General features: G+C 43.8%; 1 protein-coding gene across 3 annotated transcripts in view; it reads left to right on the top strand.

Moving 5' to 3' along the window:
• Positions 1-21,368, top strand: part of MATN2 (matrilin 2) — a 159,247-nt gene that overhangs the window by 15,806 nt on the left and 122,073 nt on the right. For 2 of the 3 annotated variants that reach the window (XM_036830498.1, XM_036830496.1), the window contains exon 2: positions 4,934-5,101. In XM_036830498.1, coding sequence (XP_036686393.1) covers positions 4,960-5,101 — 142 coding nt within the window. In that variant the 5' untranslated portion in view covers positions 4,934-4,959. The remainder of the gene's footprint in view (positions 1-4,933; positions 5,102-21,368) is intronic. The other variant, XM_036830497.1, reaches the window with a different exon arrangement.

Genomic DNA, 21,368 nt, shown 5'->3' with positions numbered 1-21,368 from the left:
TCTGCGCTTCCTGGACTTGGGTGGCTATTTCCTTTCCCATGTTAGGGAAGTTTTCGACTATAATCTCTTCAAATATTTTCTCTGGTCCTTTCTCTCTCTCTTCTCCTTTTGGGACCCCTATAATGCAAATGTTGTTGCGTTTAATGTTGTCCCAGAGGTCTCTTAGGCTGTCTTCATTTCTTTTCATTCTTTTTTCTTTAGTCTGTTCCGCAGCAGTGAATTCCACCATTCTGTCTTCCAGGTCACTTATCCGTTCTTCTGCCTCAGTTATTCTGCTATTGATTCCTTCTAGTGTAGTTTTCATTTCAGTTATTGTATTGGTCATCTCTGTTTGTTTGTTCTTTAATTCTTCTAGGTCTTTGTTAATCATTTCTTGCATCTTCTCAATCTTTGCCTCCATTTTTATTCCGAGGTCCTGGAACATCTTCACTATCATTATTCTGAATTCTTTTTCTGGAAGGTTGCCTATCTCCACTTCATTTAGTTGTTTTTCTGGGGTTTTTTCTTGTTCCTTCATCTGGTACATAGCCCTCTGCCTTTTCATCTTGTCTATCTTTCTGTAACTGTGGTTTTTGGTCCACAGGCTGCAGGATTGTAGTTTTTCTTGCTTCTGCTGTCTGCCCTCTGGTGGTTGAGGCTATCTAAGAGGCTTGATGGGAGGCTCTGGTGGTGGGTAGAGCTGACTGTTGCTGTGGTGGTCAGAGCTCAGTAAAACTTTAATCCACTTGACTGTTGATGGGTGGGGCTGGGTTCCCTCCCTGTTGGTTGTTTTGCCTGAGGCAACCCAACACTGGAGCCTACCTGGGCTCTTTGGTGGGGTTAATGGCAGACTCTGGGAGGGCTCACACCAAGGAGCACTTCCCAGAACCTCCGCTGCCAGTGTCCTTGTCCCCACGGTGAAACAGAGCCACCCCCCGCCTCTGCAGGAGACCCCCCAACACCAGCAGGTAGGTCTGGTTCAGTCTCCCCCAGGGTCACTGCTCCTTCCCCTGGGTCCCGATGCGCACACTACTTTGTGTGTGCCCTCCAAGAGTGGGGTCTCTGTTTCCCCCAGTCCTGTAGAAGTCCTGCAGTCAATTCCCACTAGGCTTCAAAGTCTGATTCTCTAGGAATTCCTCCTCCCGTTGCAGGACCCCCAGGTTGGGAAGCCTGACGTGGGGCTCAGAACCTTCACTCCAGTGGGTGGACTTCTGTGGTATAAGTGTTCGCCAGTCTGTGAGTCACCCACCCAGCAGTTATGGGATTTGATTTTACTCTGATTGCGCCCCTCCTACCGTCTCACTGTGGCTTCTCCTCTGTCCTTGGACGTGGGGTATCCTCCTTGGTGAAGTCCAGGGTCTTCCTGTCAATGATTGTCCAGCAGCCAGTTGTGATTCTGGTGCTCTCGCAAGAGGGAGTGAGAGCACGTCCTTCTACTCTGCCATCTTGGTTAATCCTCTGTCATTGTGATTTTTAATTTGCATTTTTCTAATGACTAAGAATGTTGAACATCTTCTCATGTGTTTATTTGTTATCTGAATGTCTTCTTTGGCAGTGTGAGTGTTCAAATATTTTGCACATTTTCAAGTAGGTTTTTTGTCTTTGTGTTGAGTTACAAGAGTTTATGTCCGGAGATAAATGATATACCAGATAATGTTTTGTAAATCTTTTCTACCAGACTGTGACTTGCTGTGCCATTGCATTTTGAAAAAAGAACATTTTAAAAAATATATTTTATTGAAGTACAGTTGATTTACAATGTTGTGTTAATTTGTACTCTACACAAAGTGATTCAGTTATACATATATTCTTTTTCATATTCTTTTCCATTATGGTTTATCACAGGATATTGAATATAGTTCCTGTGCTATAGTAGGACCTTGTTGTTTATCCAGTCTATATATAATAGTTTACATCTGCTAATCCCAAACTCCCAATCCATCCCTTCTCTCCCTCGGCAACCACAAGTCTATTCTCTATGTCTGTGAGTCTGTTTCTGTTTTGTAGATAAGTTCATTTGTGTCATATCTTAAATTCCACATATAAGTGATATCATATGGTATTTGTCTTTCTCTTTCTGACTTACTTCACTTAGTATGATAATCTCTAGGTCCATCCATGTTGCTGCAAGTGGCATTATTTCATTCTGAAAAAGAGAGTTTTAAATACTTTTAGATACTAACATGTATTTTTAAATTATGGATTTGTGTGTCATTGTTTTATTAGAGTAGTCATAGGTAAGCATCAAAGTTAATTTAAGGTACATTAAATGGCTCAGTATGACAAAAATTAACAATGTGTACTTTATATTAATTGGTTTGATTGCATAATGATGATAATAATAATAAGTAGCTATCGCTTCTTGAGCACTTACTATGTGCCAGGCAGTGTTCTATGTGCTTTATATATATATATCAGCTGATTTAATTCATACAACGACCAGGTTTCTTCATTATCCCCAGTTTAAAGATGAGGAAACTGAGGCAGAGAGAGGGAAAGTAACCTTCTCAGGGTTAGACAGCTAGAAGTGTTTACTTCTGTTTATTTTTAACTCCCTATCCCTCACCTATCTTCAGGGCCTTTTGGTGAGCAATGGTGACTTGAAAATGCAAACACTTCTTGAAATCCACAGTAAACCCAAGCCACATGAAGTGGTATTTGTTTTCTGAAAATGATAATTATCCACCACATCATGCTCTAAATGTTTGGATTTAATTGCAGATGTGTCAGGAAGGACGTGTGCCTTCAGAGCATGTTGTATACATTTTAAAAGAAATAAACGTGGACTTTGTATTTGCTCAGATGGGAGGAAGGAGAACATCATTAAAATAATAAATCGCATATAAATGACATAACACACTTAGAATGTCACATAAAATGTGATAAATACCAAGGAAACTTGACAGTAAACAGTAGGTTTAAGATCAGAGAAAGAGGCAAAATCTTTTTTCTTCCTTTTCTAAAAGGGAATCTCACAGATTAAGCTATGAATAGGGAACAGTCCAATTAGTAAAGAGTTTAATTTGTTTATAAGGGGTGGGCAGTAGTTATCTGTAATGAACTAGCAATGCTCTGGAGCTTCACCCCTTTATCAGCTGCATACCCTTGGGCAAATTATTGAACTTCTCTAGTTACTGTAAGAATTAAATGACTTAATAAATTTAAAGCACTTGGCCCAGTGCCTGGCACATAGTAAGTGCTGCATAAGCATCTGCTATTTTTAATAGAATTTTAATGCATAGTGAAAAGTGAGCTAGCTCAACACAGCAAGTGTGAAAAACTGTGGACTTTGAAGGTCGACAGGCCTGGGTTCATCTCCAGGTCAATTCCTGAAAGCAGTTTGCTGAGCAAACAGTTCACTGAATTATTGAGTATTATTTTTTCACTTTTTAGAAAGTGGTCCCTGCCCCTGCCCTGCCCTATTTCCATCTCTGATGGTGAAACAGCTATGGCCTTTCATGAATTGCCTTCTGGGGACTTGACTTGCAGCTAATCAAGTTTTCTGCTAATCAGTGAATTGGCAAATTAGCCTCTTACCCTGGGTTTGAGTCCTTACTTTGCTACTTACTTTAGCTGGGTGACCTAGGTCAAGTTACTAAACTTCTCTGAGCCTCAGTTTCCTCATCTCTAAAAAGCAGAAATAATAATTCTGATTTATGCAAGATAGGTATGAAGATTGGATGAAATCAATTGGGTGAAATTGCTAAGCACAGGATGAGGATTTAGTAAAGACTTTACAGGCAGATGATCTTCCTTAAATGTGGTTCCTCCTTAAATATTCCCTCCTCCTCACTCATTTGTATAAATTAATAAGTTGCTATGACACCCACCATAATGATAGAAACTAGAAGAAAACTACGTTTAAACCTAGTGCCAGGATATTGCCTTCTCCATGAAGGTTTGCCAGGCAGAATAGTCAATATCATTCATCATGTGGAAAGTACCTTTCTCATCCCATGTGAAGCACTGAGATTGGCCATCCTGGGAAACCCTGGATCTGACCATGTCGCTTCCCTGCTCAGAATCTTTCCTCCTGAGCCTTCACACCAGCTACTCTCCAGGACCAGTACAGAAAACGGGTAAAGTCTGGTCAAGAGTGTGCTACTCTGGTTGAAACTCCCTCGCCCCTGTGGATATCTGAAACTCAACTCAAGAGTCAAAATTCTTTCTGCATCCAAGAGCTCTGTGCTCAACGTTGCGTTTGATCCTATTCTTCTCTGGTGCCCTAACGCTGTTGCTTGTTTGCTTGTACTCATCTCCCCATGTGTGCCAGACACTATCCTGAATGCTTTTGTTACATGGATTAAGTCACCCAATTAACCATATTCCCACATGGCATGAGAAGGTTAAGCAGATTGCCCAAGGTCACACACAGTTAGCAAGTGTCAGAGCCAGGACACTGCAAAGCCAGGCGGTCTGGTGCCAGGGTCCAAGCCCTTAAAAACACTGCACCATGTTCCCTCTTAATAGATGTGTGTGGAAGGCAGAGAGGCTAGGAGGCTAAGTCATGTTAACTTATGCAACCGTATATGTATTCCTTGGGAAACATATATATTAATGTGTACCATCCACTATTATTAGACTAAGAAAATATTGTTACTTGGAACCCTCAGATGTAGTTTTTCCTTTTTCAAATCCAAGATATAGAATGTGACTATGAATAATTGATAATGAACTTGATTGAAAAGAAACTTCAGGGTAGACTTTTTTCCCCCAAGTTTTCCATTCAGTCTTATAGTGACCAAAGTGACAAAAAACTCCAACTATGCACGCCCTGCTCAGAGTATCCAAGAACCTACCAGTGGGTCTGAGGGTCATACACACAAATGGAATTTTCAGTACAAGTGGCCTGTCTGATCTGGGGAAAGGTGGGGGGGGCGAGTCTGCAGCACCTAGCATTCAGGGAGACCCAGAAACCTCACCCAGCCCTCTTCTCCCATTGTGTTTGTCACAGCCTTGCCCCTCTTTCTCCTCTTGAAGATGGAAAAGATGCTGGTGGGCTGCTTTCTGCTGATCCTCGGACAGGTCCTCCTCCTCCCCGCTGAGGCCAGGGAGTGGCCTCCTTCCAGGTCCATCTCCAGAGCGAGACATGCTCGGACCCACCCTCAGACGGCCCTCCTGGGTGAGTGACGGGGCTCCACCTACAGAAGTAGGAAGAGGTGGTCGAGGGTGGACCTCCAGACCAGGGGATGGGTGTCCGTCGGGGCAGCTCTCCCAGCCCTGGGTCCCGTGTTGGGCGTGCTGGGGGAGAGGGCATCTCATTGGCAATGAGTGTGTCCTGAGTTGAGAATGTGGTTGTACACGGGTTTTCAAATGAAATTAAACCTCTTCTGTTGCAAAGCTTTTCATTTAATCCAAAGCTCATGACTTTTCCTCAATAAGCAAGGGCACGAGTTTTCATCTGAAAAAGTCCTGGTTGGACTTACCTGGACAAGGGTGTTATGAGAATTTTTTATTGGATTTGTCTGGCTAATCTGTGTTAATAATGCTTCCCTGCCTGGCAGCATGGGAAGAAGAGCAGGCGGGTTTGGGGAAGGTGGGAGCCGGCCCAAAAGAGAGGTGGAATCAAGATATTAGAAATGGAAAATGTTAGAGGTCTGTTAGGCTCACCCAGTGAACGTGTTTTCTTCAGGTGAATTCTTTTCTTTCTCCAAGAGGAAGGAAAAGTCCTGAAAACACACAGAATATAGATGCATGGGCCTGGTTCTAAACATGGGCTCTGGAAGGCCTAGGATGCGGGGGTAACAGGAAGGCTGGCCAGTGGAAGGATGGTGGGTTTTGGCATAGACCTGAGTTCATAGACCTGGCTCTGGTAGTGACCAAGTGTGTACACTTAGGCAACATGACCACTCCGAGGTTCAGTTTCCTCATCCATAAAATGGGAATGTTAATGCTGATCTTGGAATATTTTTGTGAGGAGAAAGCAAGATGATTAATATATGTAAATTATAGGTATGCAGTGAATGAAAGCTTTACCACAACTATCATTCCATGAAGTTGTTCTCCAAAACTGTGTTTTATATTTGTACCCCCTAAAATCTCACCCCCTGTGAAGGCCACTGAGAGAACTGCCCAGTGCCTGGTCGCCTCAGCATCTGAAATGACAGTTAGAGACCAGAGGAACCAAAAGCTCTGTTTTGAGAGGTCAGAATCTTTACGGTGTTAACCTAAACAATGACTCCATGATGCTGGGCCCTCCATGTCTTTAGTCTCTTGAGAATCTGTTTCCATAGTGACATAAACATAGGACTTCTGCAAATGTGGAAAGGGCTGGGGGATATTTAGTATGCTGATTAAAGGGTTTTTTAAAAACAAATTTCAAGATGATAAACATATACCATCATATGATAAACATATCTATCTATGTATCTATCATCTATCTATGTATCTATCATCTGTCTATGTATCTATCTATCTATCATCTATCTATCATCTATCTATGTATGTATCTATCTATCATCTATCTATGTATCTATCTATCATCTATCTCTCTATCTAGAAAGACAGAGGTGGTGGAGATGTGTAGGCGTGTGTGTGTGTGGGAGAGAGAGAGAGAGAGAACTGGAAACGCCTGATTCCTAGATCAGCAGCAGCGATTACACAGTTGGGTTTCTGATGGGGCTGCTTTCCGAATGAGCCTCTACGCTCTTAGCCAGAAATTCATACTCCTCTTGGTGTCAAATATCTCTGCCCCCGTGCCATCCCCACCCCCTGCCTCTCTCTCTCTCTCTTCTCTCCCCACCTCCGACACATACTTGTACACACACATGCACACAAACACACACACTCACACACTCTCATACCCCCCCTCCCCCCACGGGGCCTCCCCTAGTTGTCAGCATTCACTGCCCTCTCTGTCACCCTGAGCTCAAGCTCTGAAGTAGAAACCCCTTGTCTTCGGAGGTAAAAGATCCTGTTTTGCTAAGGGCATCCATCCCACGTCCAGTATCCTCCCCATCCCCTTTTCTCATTTTGTAGGAGAATGTGTCAGGGACAAAGAGGGGGATGGGATATGGCACATCTCTGCTCCCCAGGGGATGGTGTGGCCGCTCCCTGACATGCTGGAGGGCTGCTTGACTTGGGAACATGGTGAGTGAGTGAGAATCGTGAAACCAAAGGCAAACACCGCAACTCTGGCCTGGATCCTCTAGTGCCATCTGCTTTTGGTCTACCTTTGACAGTGAACAAAGATGGAGAAGCTGTGTTTGTTTTGGTCCTTGCCCTGATCTCTTTTTTTGTGGCAAATCATTTTGGCTGTATTTGTGATATCCACTGCATGGTGTATTTCCCCAGTTACTTGCTTGCATGGGGTGTCTCTGAAAGTTTAACAGAGTAGAAGCAGAATTGTTTCTTAGGTTAATTTTTCGTTTGAATTTTCTGATTTTTAAAAAAATATTTATATTTATGTCTAAATTCAAGTCAGAGGCCCAGTAACAACTTGAGCCAGTTAAAAAAAAATAATGCAGATATTTATCTGCCCTCCTATGAATGTTTGCACGTAGCGCGGGCAGTAGCCTGTGATGTGTGTCCACGTGGGCTTCCCTTCTACTTCGTTCATTCATCTGGACTTTCTGCTTTGTGCCAGACATGAGGGGGTTAAAGAACAACCATCAATAAATCACAGCAAGATCCTTTTTGACCCACCTCCTAGAGAAATGGAAATAAAAACAAAAATAAACAAATGGGACCTAATGAAACTTAAAAGCTTTTGCACAGCAAAGGAAACCATAAACAAGACCAAAAGACAACCCTCAGAACGGGAGAAAATATTTGCAAATGAAGCAACTGACAAAGGATTAATCTCCAAAATTTACAAGCAGCTCATGCAGCTCAATAACAAAAAAACAAACAACACAATCCAAAAATGGGCAGAAGACCTAAATAGACATTTCTCCAAAGAAGATATACAGATTGCCAACAAACACATGAAAGAATGCTCAACATCATTAATCATTAGAGAAATGCAAATCAAAACTACAATGAGATATCATCTCACACCGGTCAGAATGGCCATCATCAAAAAATCTAGAAACAATAAATGCTGGGGAGGGTGTGGAGAAAAGGGAACACTCTTGCACTATTGGTGGGAATGTAAACTGATACAGCCACTATGGAGAACAGTATGGAGGTTCCTTAAAAAACTACAAATAGAACTACCATACGACCCAGCAATCCCACTACTGGGCATATACCCTGAGAAAACCATAATTCAAAAAGAGTCATGTACCAAAATGTTCATTGCAGCTCTATTTACAATAGCCAGGACATGGAAGCAACCTAAGTGTCCATCAACAGATGAATGGATAAAGAAGATGTGGCACATATATACAATGGAATATTACTCGGCCATAAAAAGAAACGAAATTGAGTTATTTGTAGTGAGCTGGATGGACCTAGAGTCTGTCATACAGAGTGACGTAAGTCAGAAAGAGAAAAACAAATACTGTATGCTAACACATATATATGGAATCTAAGGGAAAAAAAAAAAAGTCATGAAGAACCTAGGGGTAAGATGGGAATAAAGACACAGACCTACTAGAGAATGGACTTGAGGATATGGGGAGGGGGAAGGGTAAGCTGGGACAAAGTGAGAGAGTGGCATTGACATATATACACTACCAAACGTAAAATAGATAGCTAGTGGGAAGCAGCCGCATAGCACAGGGAGATCAGCTAGGTGGTTTGTGACCACCTAGAGGGGTGGGATAGGGAGGGTGGGAGGGAGGGAGACGCAAGAGGGAAGAGATATGGGAACATATGTATATGTATAACTGATTCACTTTGTTATAAAGCAGAACCTAACACACCATTGTAAAGCAATTATACTCCAATAAAGATGTTAAGAAAAAAAAAAAGAACAACGATCATCAGGAAGCACTTGTGCAGTGGGGGAGACAGACATGTAAAAAGGTCATTAATTGGTGGAATCGGCGTTCAACGGTAGAGGCATAGCTAAGTTACAGCTCTACTCTGCCTGCTGTAGGCTCAGTAGAAGAAAGTGGTCTCAGGACCCTTGTGCACTCAAAAATTATTGAGGATACCCAAGAGCTTTTATTTTTGTGGGTTAAGTCTACTGAGGTTTACTGGATCAGAAATTGAAATGGAGAACTTTAAAAACTATTAATTAATTAATTTAAAAATAACAATAATAAACCCATAACCTAACCATAATGTAAGTAAAAATATTTGTATAATAATATTTTCTAAATAAAAAAATTGTGAGAAGAATGGCAGGATTTTACATTTTTGCAAATCTGTTCAGTGTCTGGCTTAATTAAAGACAGCTGGATTCTCATTTCTCATCCATTCAGTCTGTCATGAAATATTGTTTTGGTTGGGTTACATGAAGAAAATATGGCCTCACACAGATATGTAGTCAGAAAAAGAAGACGTTTTTCAATAGCCTTTTCATGTGATTATGGATATTCTTCTCTGATATGACACCAAAACTTGACAAATGGTAGTTCCTTAAAGGTTAATTGCAGTGTGGAATCTAAAACCACATCAATAAACATTTCGAACTATGTTCACACATAAGAGAGTTAGAGTATAACAGGCAAACATTAGTACAAAAATAGTTTTGATTTCATGGACCCTGTGAAGGGGGTCCCCAAACCACACTTTGTAAATGGCTGGTTTCGGGAGACATTCCTAGGGAATGTTTTCTTCAGGTGAATTCTTTTCTTTCTCCAAGAGGAAGGAAAGGTCCTGAAAACACACAGAATAGGGAAAGCTGAGACCATGTGGAGCTGGGGGATGAGCTGGCAGGAGAGCAGTGAGGATGGAGCACGGGGATGGGACCTGGTGAAGCCACTGGGGCCACCGTGTCTGTCAGGCAGGTGGTCTGGGCTGGAGACAAGCCCAGAGGAGTTGGGAACCAGCTCACTTAGGACCTCAGGGGCTCCAACGAAAAGTCTGGGCTTCATGCTGCAGGGGTGGGAGCCCCTGGAGGACTTTAAGCTGACAACAGTGGCGATCACTGCTGACTCCCTTTCTACCCCCTACTGTGCCATCTGGACTGCCTAAGCCTTCCAGGGCTGGGGCAGGGAGAGCCTGCACTCCCAAGGCCACCAGGAAAACCAGTGAGCACATTCTCCAACTCAAAGTCCCTTCAAGGCAAGTGTGCCGGCAGGTGGAGTTGGAGCAGCAGGGTGTGCTGTACGCAGAGCCTAAGCTCATGGAAGCCTTCAGGTTCTTCCCTCTGCACCCATCCTGCATCAGTGGCACTCGTCCCCTCCCAGACTCTTCCCTAAGGTCCCCTCAAGGTGGTGCTAACTGGAAGTCATGCTGCTCCCTATCCTTAACTGCTGCCTGCTTTGCTTGTGCACATTTTTCTCTTTACTGTATCACAGTCATATGGGGGTGGACCTGTCGCCAGGGCAACCAGTGGGGGCATATCAGCCTTTTTGGAAACCTTCACCCTCCTTGCCCAAACTCCCACAGTATTGGTGACTCCCCTTACTCCTGGAATGAGAGCACACACTCAAACTGTCTGCACTTCAGCCCACTGGCTCCCCTGTTTCATCTGTCTTTTACCAAGTCTTGTTGACATGTGCTTTTTTTTCTAAATTTACCAGCCTATCTCATTTTATTTCTACTTCCTTTCCCTATAATAGATTCCCCTTTTGGATCAAGAGCACCCACGAAGAATTCATGTTTGTGTTTTTTTTTTAATATTAAAAAAATTAAAATTAAAAGGAGGGTGACCCCACAGTGTGTTCAGGGGATGGTGGGACCTGACACTCCCTCCCCCCACACACTCCGCTAGGAAAAATTCCAGAGGTGTGCGAGGGTGGAGGTCACAGAATTTAGTGAAATTTCTTCATAGCAGTTAATTTACTACTTAAAAATAAAGCTAATACAGATAATCTAAGAACTCACTGTATACAGCCCCAAATTCTGTTCCTTGGAAATCACAGTACATTAGGAGGCATTTATTTTCAATTCTGCATACATCTCTAATTAAATCTGACATCAAAACATGAGTAAAAATGCAATGTGTTTTGTATGAGGAGCTGAAACCGCCTAAATTAGCAATGTGACTGAAGGAGTTGGCTGGCATAGAGAATTAAGCGTAAGAAATGTCCTGCTCTGTATTGCCAGTGGAGGTTTTCGCCTAGGTTGATAATTATTAACATTTTCAAGCATTGGCTGACAGTAAATGAATTTCCACATCCTGAAACAATCCCCCTAATTGACATTTGTTAGCACCCTCAGTGAAGGAGGAAAAGCAGATGCCGGAAAGCCATCTGAGCTTCTGGTTTCTGGAAGGACAGACCCATTGAGGCCACCAGTCTTACATGCCCTGAAGCCACTTTGTCAGGGATACAACTTTTGTCTCCTTCCCTGAGCTTTCCAGGGCTTTGTTCACTCTCTTCCTTCTACCTGGAGTATCTTTCCTTGGCCAAGGCTTGTGATCACCCAGGGCCAGGCCAAATGCCACCTCCTCCGGCTGCCCACCAGGCAGGACCCTCCCATCCCGGGATGGGCCACACGCACTGCAGGTCCTCTACCAAGGTGACAACCCTCTTTGCCTTATTCTGAGGGGTGATAATGGCACCTATCCTAGGATTCCTATTCTGGTTATTTTTGTACTTGCCTTGTTTTTAGCACCGGATTGTAAACCCTTGAGGAAAGGGACTGTTTTTCATGTTTCATGACACCTCTGGAGGTACTCTCACTTACTGAGCCACTGTTGTGAGCAGGGACAAGCTAGCTCACTTGATCTGTAAAAAAAAAAAAAAAATACAAACCACTGCAAGGTGGTTATTGGTTTATCTCATTTTCAGACGAGGAAGCCAAGGCGAAGAGAAGTAAAGCGATCTGGCAAACTTGTTAAGGCTTCTGAAAACCTAGAATGAAAAGGTGACCTCCCGCCCCCGCCCCTCGCCCCAGGAGAGGATGCATGACTCAGGAGATGTGTGTTTGAGCAAAGAAAAAGGCACCTCACACTCGAGCTTGCTCCCCGACCAGGAGTTTTGAGAACAGGAAATGCCCATCAGTATTTGGAGGTACTGCGGCTCCTGCGGGAAACACGGGGGTCGCCGACCTCGAGCCCCTGCTTTGGCCCCGCCCACAGCGAAAGCTCCGCGTGTGTTGGACCCCTGAGAGGATGAGGCGTACAGGTGGCTGATTTCATCCTCTTGTGCATGGTTTGAGCCTCTTAGCAAGTGCCCCGGGGCAAGCCGCATTTCCTCTGAGGTGGCTGAAGTCAGGGATCCTTCAGGTCTCGTCTGGGGCGTGGTGACATCACCGATTCCCGCCTTCCAGTTGTCCCTTCTCTGGTTCCCGTAGTGAACCCTCCCCCCCCCCCGCCCCCCCATGCAATCTTTGGCTTTCTTTCCCTCTCTCCAGGTGAGAGGGAGAAGCTTTGAGACAGAAGGAGTGGGGCAACAGAATCAGGCAGGAGGCGGCGGCAGAGGGGGGAGGTGCGTAAGGATCAGGAAACTGAACAGTGGTTCCCAAACTTCACTGGGCGTCAGAAGCTCCTGAAGGGCTCGTTACGCGCAGACCACTGGTTCCCATGCCTGGAGTGTTTGATTCAGTAAGTCTGGGTTGGGGCCTGAGAAATTGCATTTGTGGAGACCTCAGTTTGAGAACCTTCGCAAAAGAGAAATCTAGGAGGTGGGGTGGGGATGGGCAGGAGGAAAAGGTCTTAGGAAGAGGTGCTGTGGGGCACGAGCCAGATGCAGGATGAAAAACATTTGCTGAGAAAATTGCAGCTGGAGAGTATAAGCAAACTGTAAGTCAGGTCAATCAACCCTTTCTGGGGCTTTCAAAATAAGCTGCTAACATTTTTCTACCTAAGGGGAGTTAGCAAAGGGGGGAGACTCAAGCCTCTTACAGCGCAGCGATGAACACATATCTAAAGAATCCAGTGGCTGGCGTGTGTCTTTATCATTAGAACTGATTATAAAAATGAAGGTTGATGCGTAGAACTTATCGAACTGTTTTAACTATAGCAAAGGCTTTTTATTTTATTTTTTATTATTTTTTAAAAAATTATTTATTTATTTATTTATGGCTGCGTTGAGTCTTCATTGCTGCATGTGGGTTTTCTCTAGTTGTGACGAGCGGGGGGCTACTCTTCGTTGCGGTGCACGGGCTTCTCATTGCGGTGGCTTCTCTTGTTGCGGAGCACGGGCTCTAGGCGCGTGGGCTTCAGTAGTTGTGGCGCACGGGTTTAGTTGCTCTGCGTCAGGTGGGATCTTCCCAGGCCAGGGATCGAACCCGTGTCCCCTGCACTGACAGGCAGATTCTTAACCACTGTGCCACTAGGGAAGTCCTGTAGCAAAGGCTTTTTAAAAAATAAACCCTTTGAAGTAAAATCACCCCCCCCGCCCTTTTATCAGTCCCCCTCTATGCATCCTCTGTAATACGGTCGGGACGGAATTATGGACCTGATGGAGGGACTGTCATGGCTGCTGCTCAGCCCAGATGCAGAAAGTGCATCATCTCATCTCATCTCTCCCTGCCTGTGCTCAGTTTTACGTATAAACTAACGTCTCTGGGATCATTCAATTTTTAGAAACTGTATGCAGTGAATTCTTCATTCCAGTCTTGTGATTAATACTGGGAAAACTCCAAAAAGCATTAGTATCTGACTTCCAACAAGCCACAGAGTTAAAAGCTTTCCTACCCAGTGAATGTATAACTTGATTTTTTTTTTCTTTTACAGATTCTCTCTCTCACCTTCTCTTCCCTAGTAAACGCTTTATCCCCTTCCTTTTCCATAACTTTCCATTATCCCTTCCTCTCCATTCACTCCCTCCTTCAGTTCCAGGATGTTTGATCCTCAGCTTGCCCATGTGTTTGGCACCTGCAGTGTGTATGTGTGGGGGATGGGGTGGAGGACGTCCCCTCGGGGGGTGGCATGGCCACCGTTCTTTTCTCCTCTTTGATGACTGCTCCTCTTGGGGGGCGAGGCATACAACCTTACCCCTCTGGAGCCAGTCGTGTCCCAGGTTTCCCCACCTGATGATAATAATGATAACAATGGTAACGACGGCTGCCCGTTTTGGGGAAACGTCTACTATGTGCCAGGCACTGTACTAGGCAGTTCACCCTTCCCTTCGTGGTATTATTATCCCCATTTTACAGATGAAGAAACTGAGGCTTAGAGAGGTTAAGTGTTTTGCTCAAGGTCGTGCAACCACTGAGCAGCAGAGGCGGGGTTGGAGAAGCCAACATAACATTTCCTCTGCTCAAACCCTTTTTGGCAGTCCTACCTCCTCTGTTTCATCCAACCGAATTGGACTCATCTTTCGGGTCTATGTGGAAGCAGCCCTAATCTTCTAGGTTGGGATTAAGTACCCCACATCACATCCCTGCAGCATGCCCATCTGTTCCAGCCCAGCGCTTGTCAGCCTTGGTAGTGATTGATTGCTGGCGTCGATGTCTGTGTTGTATTGGCGATGCTAGTAACGTGCCAGGTACACGACAGACACTCAGTAAATTCCTAGAGAAGGAGAAAATGAACCAACAAATGAGCAAAGAGGAAAAGTCTCTAAAGCCAGGGCATGTGGAAAAGAGTTGAAAGACCTGAGGATGTTTAGTTTGAAAAAAAAAGTGAAGATGAAGGGCTCTCTGAAGGCTGTGTTATGGCAGAGTTTAGACTTGTTAAGAATTTAAAGAGGAGATGCGGACCCAAATACCTGTGCTTTTTTAAAAAATAAATATATAAATTTATTTATTTATTTTTGGCTGTTTTGGGTCTTCGTTGCTGCGCACAGGCTTTTTCTAGTTGAGGCGAGCGGGGGCTACTCTTCGTTGTGGTGCGCAGGCTTCTCATTGCTGTGGCTTCTCCTGTTGTGGAGCACGGGCTCTAGGCGTGCGAGCTTCAGTAGTTGTGGCTCATGGGCTCTAGAGCGCAGGCTCAGTAGTTGTGACACACAGGCTTGGTTGCTCTGTGGCATGTGGGATCTTCCCGGACCAGGGCTCGAACCCGTGTCCCCTGCATTGGCAGGCAGATTCTTAACCACTGAGCCACCAGGGAAGTCCCAATACCTGTGCTTTTAAGGAGACAGATTTTTCTTCCATATGAAACTTTGTAGCCCCTGGATTAGCCCAGGAAATGAACTGGCTCCTCAGGCTTCAGGGATATCGAAGGCCTTGTGTGCAGGGAGTTAAATAAACCTCTCATCTGCAAACCATCACATTCCAGGATTCTGGGGAGGTGCTTGCAGAATCAGGAAATGAACTCAAAGATAAGGACTTTCTCCTCTATTAAAAAAAAAAAAAGCTAAATATTTGCTTTCCAAGAAAAATCTGCCTTAGGAGCCTTTGAAATAACATTTTTTAAACAAGGGAGAAATTGCCAAATTTTTAGTGACTGGCAACATATAATTTGTTGAATACCTGGGTTTCACTTCTGGCAATGTTAACTGAATGAGTGAAAGAATGATTACAGGTATATTGCCTTAGCTTTTTGGGTTAATTCACGTAGAGCTTGCAGTCAACAAAAATCACTAAACTTTTATTACAGGTGGCTTAGTATCGTATAGCACAGCGGTCCCCAACCTTTTTGGCACCAGGGACCAGTTTCGTGGAAGACAATTTTTCCACTGACGGGGGTGGGGGGTGGTTCAGGAGGTAATGGGAGCGATGGGGAGCGATGGGGAGCGATGGGGAGCGATGGGGAGCGATGGGGAGCGATGGGGAGCGATGGGGAGCGATGGGGAGCGATGGGGAGCGATGGGGAGCGATGGGGAGCGGCAGATGAAGCTTTGCTCGCTCGCCCACTGGCTGCTCACCTCCTGCTGTGTGGCCCAGTTCCTAACAGGCCGTGGACTGGTACCGGGGGTTGGGGACCCCTGATATACCAAACTTTTTTTTTAAACTTAAGTGGAATACTTAAAATTCTTTTTTTTTTTTTTTTTTTTTTTTTTTTTTTTTTTTTAAATTCTTTGTATTAAATTTTATCTTCTTCATTTAGGTTCATCATTCTCAACTAATTTATTTTTCCTCCTTAACTTAGCAAGTTTGAATCATTTGCAAATTTGATGAAATGTTTTCTGTATCTTTCTCCAAGTCCCCACTGAAAATATTAAAAGATATTTTATGTTCTTTTGAAATGATTATGAAGAATAGTCATCTTTACTTTAAAAATTCATGTCTAAATATTTAATGAGTATTAGATACTGAAAATCTTGATACGAGGAGAGCTAGTTCCAAAGTTGCTTGAATAATCAATCCATAAACAGTTCATGTATTCTTTTTTTTTTTTTTTTTTTATAACCATGTTTAAATTTAATTTTGTTGCCAAAGTTATTTGTTAAAATATAATGGTGTTAGGATGTTTAGATTTATATAAGGAAAATTTTTCAATATTTTGAAAATTGAAGATCAAAAAGAAAGTTGTATATTATACATTATATATGTGTATATATACATTGCTCGTAGGGAACCAAATCATTTTGGCCATCATAATATAGAAGTTCTATTTTTTTTTTTTTTTTTTTTTTTAAAGATTTGATGAAAGTTCATAATAATGCAGTTGACAAGAAAATTAGTTATTTCTGAGATATACATTTTAAAGTAATAACTAGGATTATTACTTATAACATTATACCCGACAGTTCATGTATTCTTGAGAGGAAATATTATGGAGACTTGAGTTGTATATTAGTTTATTAGGGCTGCCAAGACAAAGTGGCACAGACTGGGTGGCTTAAACAACAGAAATTTGTTTTCCCATGATTCTGGAGGCCAGAAGTCCCAGGTCAAGGTGCTAGCTGACTGGATTCTTGGTGATGTTGCCGAACGCAAGTTTGTGTGCCAGAGACACAGTGAGGCCAAACGAACCAAAACGTCGTAGTCTGGAGCAGAGAAAGGTTTATTGCAGAGCTGAGCAAGGAGAACGGGTAGCTCATGCCCAGAAAAGTCCCTGAACTCCCTGAAGGGTTCCAGCAAAGCATTTTTAAAGGCCAGGTGAGGAGGGGTGTCCCAGAGCATGTGATCAGCTCATTCACAGTTCCCTTATTTGTTGATGGTGAGGTAGCAGGGCGGTTAACATTATCAGTCCTTAGGTGCCAGAAGGTCTGGGGGCTACTTGCTGATGATCGTCAAGTAGTTAATTTTTTCTGTTTGGGTGGTGGTTTTTAGTATCTGAAAAGCTCAGGAAATATGCATGAGATACTGTTATCTGGGTACTTCAGAGAGGAGCTAGAGAAGAGGATATGGGGAGGGGTCTGTCCCAGGAAGGCCCCATAGGGTCCTGCTCAGTTACAGTGAGGCTTCTCATCTGGGCTTGCAGATGACCACCCGCATCCTGTGTCCTCACATGGGCTTCCCTCTGTACCTGTCTGCGTCCACATTTCCTCTTCTTATGAGGACGCCAGTCATATTGGATTAGAGCCCACCCTAATGATCTCTTTAAATCTTTATCACCTCTTTAAAGACCTTATCTCCAAATACGGTCACATTCTGAGGTAGTAGACTTCAACTTATGAAATTTGGGGACACAGTTCAGCCCGTAACAAGCTGCTTTGCTTCCTGCTTTCCCAGTTTGTGGAGGACAGTATGTCTTCTCTGACACGTTCCTAAGTAGCCTCTTTTTCCTTTCTGTTCCCTTTATCTTCCCATTTCAGGGCGATATACCGTTACTGACATGCGCCAGGGAAGCATGTTCAAAGACTTCTGTGGTGTGGTACTTTTTAATTTACCATTGTGCATTTCTGAGTCTTTAAAGCAGATTGGACAAGCCCATGGGGTTGGGCAGCCAATATCCTCGGGCTGCAGATGGGAAACCAGTGCAGTCAAGCCAGGATGTGAAACCAAGTCCGAGTAAGATCTTTCAAAAGCCAGGAATTAAAACCACTAGCTCAGACAAGCTTCCTTTCAGTATATCCAGAGGAGGCTGATTTATAGGGAAAGATGAAAGGAGAAAGGAGGGCAGTGTGTGTATTTTGGCGGCTCAAGAGGATGGTGGGGCTGAGAAAGGAGGAGGAGGGAGAAGTTATCCTAAGCCCGCAGGCAGTCAGTGAGTAAGAACATCAAAGAGGAAGCTGGACGGCCAGATGTACGAAGAGCTGATGCAGGGGAAGGGGCTGGGGGAGAAACAGGAGGATCGTAAGCATCTGACCACTTGGACTCAGAGCCAGGAGGGGCCTTTGGAAAGGCACGATGGAGGAGGTGCAGTGAGGGGCATTTGGCCTTGAGAAACCCTGGGAGGATGAGCCCCTGGGGCTTTTAAAGTTAGGTTGGACCATGAAGTAAACTGCAGAGGAATCCTGTCCAAGGGGCTCAGGTCTGGCCAAGCCTGTGAGAGGCTGCTTTCCATCTCCAGCTCTTAATTCCCCAGGCCTGACACTGGGCCTTCTTCCAGTCTACTCCATCCATTCATTGAATAAATATGTTAAGAGAGTCCCCATGTTCCAGGCGCTGTGCTAAGCCTGGTGCAAGATGAAGAATCCTTATATCTTTGGGACTCGTTGATGGACAGCCAGGGAAGCATCCCCTCCTCCTCAGGGTACCATTCACCCGTGTGCACCGGTGCCAGTGTCTTGTGGCTATCCTGTGTGTGATTGTCCCAACCACTGAAGGTGGCAGGCTCCTTCACTGCCCTCTTCCAATCAAACTTGAATTTGTCTCCAAAATGAAGAGGAATAGGTAGACCACGCATTTTACCTAGCTGTTTTTCTCTACCAAAATAGTTTAGTTCTAATACATTATGTTTCGTTTCATAATTTGCCTCAGTTTTATCATTTATTCATTCATTAAAGGAACACGCGTCTTTAGGGTTTGGTACACATTCCACAGTTTCAGGCAGCATGGGTCTTTTGGGGGGAAATTTGTATGGGATCAGTGAGAGAAGACGTCCTCAAGAGCTAGTATAACTTACTCATAAAACCATCTGGGCTTGATGCCTTCTGTAGAGAGGATATATTTGACAACTCATGCAATTTCTTTAAGAGTCATTAGTGTGTTTAGGTTTTCTGTTTCTTCTTGAGTCTATTTGATAATTGGTATTTTCCTTAAAATGATCTGATTTGTCTGTATTTTCGAGTCTGCTGGCATACATTATAGTTCATAACACTATGTTTTTACACGGGGCATGGTATTCTTTAACAAAGGGGGCCCATTGTTTTGTTCCCACAGTTCACAAAGATCTGAGCAAAAATTCTGAAGGAACCCTGAGCCCTGGGGGACGGGCGTGCAGGGGATGGGGCAGACGTCTTCATGGACTCTTAGGTTTCCCTGATACTACCTAGCATTTACAAGAGAGCTTTACGGTTTTACAAAGCTCCTAATGCTTTCCTTACCTCCCTTTCCCTCACAAAGTCCTTGAGAGGCAGATTTTATAATAATCCCCAGCTACAGATAAGAAAAAAAACTTATCAGAGATGTGAATTTATCCATAATGTTCAGATGAGCCAGAAATCACTGCTAGATCACACCGTTTTAATTAGAAGAGAGTTTAGAGATCATCTCGTTGAGAGGTTTTTAACCTGGGGTCCATGGGCCACCAAAGATCCCTTGGATAGACTTCAGTGGGTCCGTAATTTGGATGAGAAAAAAATAACATCCTTTTTCACTAACCTCTAAGTGCAACTTAGCATTTCCTTCTATTATAATTGTAAACCACAAACCACAAGAGTAGTAGCAGTGCCGTCTCAGCAATAGAGATCACAGATCTGTTCATGGCACATTATAGTCGTGAGAGATAACTCAAAATAGTGCTTACGCTCACCACTACTTCAGAATTACACTACTTAGTAACCCATCTTTTGATCTTGTTATTTAGTGTTATTTTTTAAAGTCAGTATGTTAATATATCCACAATTTTTTTTCTTTTTAATATCTTGATTCACTGTAGTTCAAATAATTGGCCTCCTTTCTCTTCCTTTGGATTTATTTGTTTGTTTATTGTGTTAATATATACATAAAATAAAATTAACCATTTGAACCATGTTAAAGTGTACAGGAGACACGTAGTTTTAGGGGGCAGGAGCCCACTGTGTCCCCGTTTGCCTGGCAAAGTAACAAAGCTATTCTTTTCTACTTCACCTCCCACCCCCAAAAAAGTGTACAATTCAGTGGCATTAAGTACATTTACACTGTTGTGCAACCATCATCACTGTCTATTTCCAGGACGTTTTGAACATTTTCATCCTCCCAAGTAGAAACTTTCTACGCATTAAGAAATAACTCCCCATCCCTCCCCCTCCATCCCCCAGGAATTTCCTTTCTACTTTCTGTCTCTATGTTGCCTATTCTAGATACCTCATGTAAGTGGAATGATACCATATTTGTTCTTTTGTGTCTGACTTTTTTCACTTAGCGTAACGTTTTTACGGTTCAGGCATGTTGTAGCATGTATCAGAACTTCATTCTTGGGGCTTCCCTGGTGGCGCAGTGGTTGAGAATCTGCCTGCCAATGCAGGGGACACGAGTTCGAGCCCTGGGCTGGGAAGATCCCACATGCCGCGGAGCAACTAAGCCCGTGTGCCACAACTACTGAGCCTGCGCGTCCGGAGCCTGTGCTCCGCAACAAGAGAGGCCGCGATAGTGAGAGGCCCGCGCACCGCGATGAAGACTGGCCCCCGCTCGCCGCAACTAGAGAAAGCCCTCGCACAGAAACGAAGACCCGACACAGCCAAAAATAAATAAATAAATAAATAAATTTATTAAAAAAGAACTTCATTCTTTTTATGGCTAATGGTCCATCATACGTATGTACCACATTTTGTTTATCTATTCATCCGTTGATGGACACTCGGGTTGTTTCCACTTTTTGGCTACTTGAATAGTGTTGCTATGAACATTGGCATACAAGTATCTGTTTGAGTGTCTGCTTTCAATTTTTTTGGATATGTACCGAGGATGGAATTGCTGGGAAACATGGTAATTCGATGTTTAACTTTTCTGAAGAACTGCCAAACTGCATTCCGTAGCAGCTGCACCATTTTGCATTCCCACCAATATTGCACAAGAGTTCCAATTTCTTCACATCCTCACCAACACTTGTTATTCTCCATTTTTTTTCTACTTGCCATCCTAGTGTGTGTTGCATTTTATTTTGGACATCTAAAAACTGTATTCTGAGAAGGGGTTATGGGCTTCACCAGACTGCCATGGAAGTCCCTGGTACAAATAAGGGTTAAGGGTGAGGGAACCAGAGTCCAGAAATATTCCTTCTTGCTAAAGGTGAAGTAATTGACCAGCAGCAGCCTAGGGCTTAATACCAAGTATTCTAGGGCTCAGGGGAGCCCTTTCCCCTCCTACCACATGGGCTGTTCTCACGTAGACGTTTGCCTCAGCCAGTGGTCAGACTGAGTCAGGGCTGGAACAAAGCCATCAACCAACCAGCCACTGAAGCTAAGACCAGCCCCAGACACAGACGAGACAGACATAATCCCTGTCTGCTGCAGAGTCAGCCTAAGATGGTT

Source organism: Balaenoptera musculus, chromosome 17 (assembly GCF_009873245.2).
Source record: "Balaenoptera musculus isolate JJ_BM4_2016_0621 chromosome 17, mBalMus1.pri.v3, whole genome shotgun sequence".
Classification (NCBI taxonomy): domain Eukaryota; kingdom Metazoa; phylum Chordata; class Mammalia; order Artiodactyla; family Balaenopteridae; genus Balaenoptera; species Balaenoptera musculus.
The sequence above is the reverse complement of the archived record's forward strand: the minus strand, read 5'-3'. Positions and strand labels throughout refer to the sequence as shown.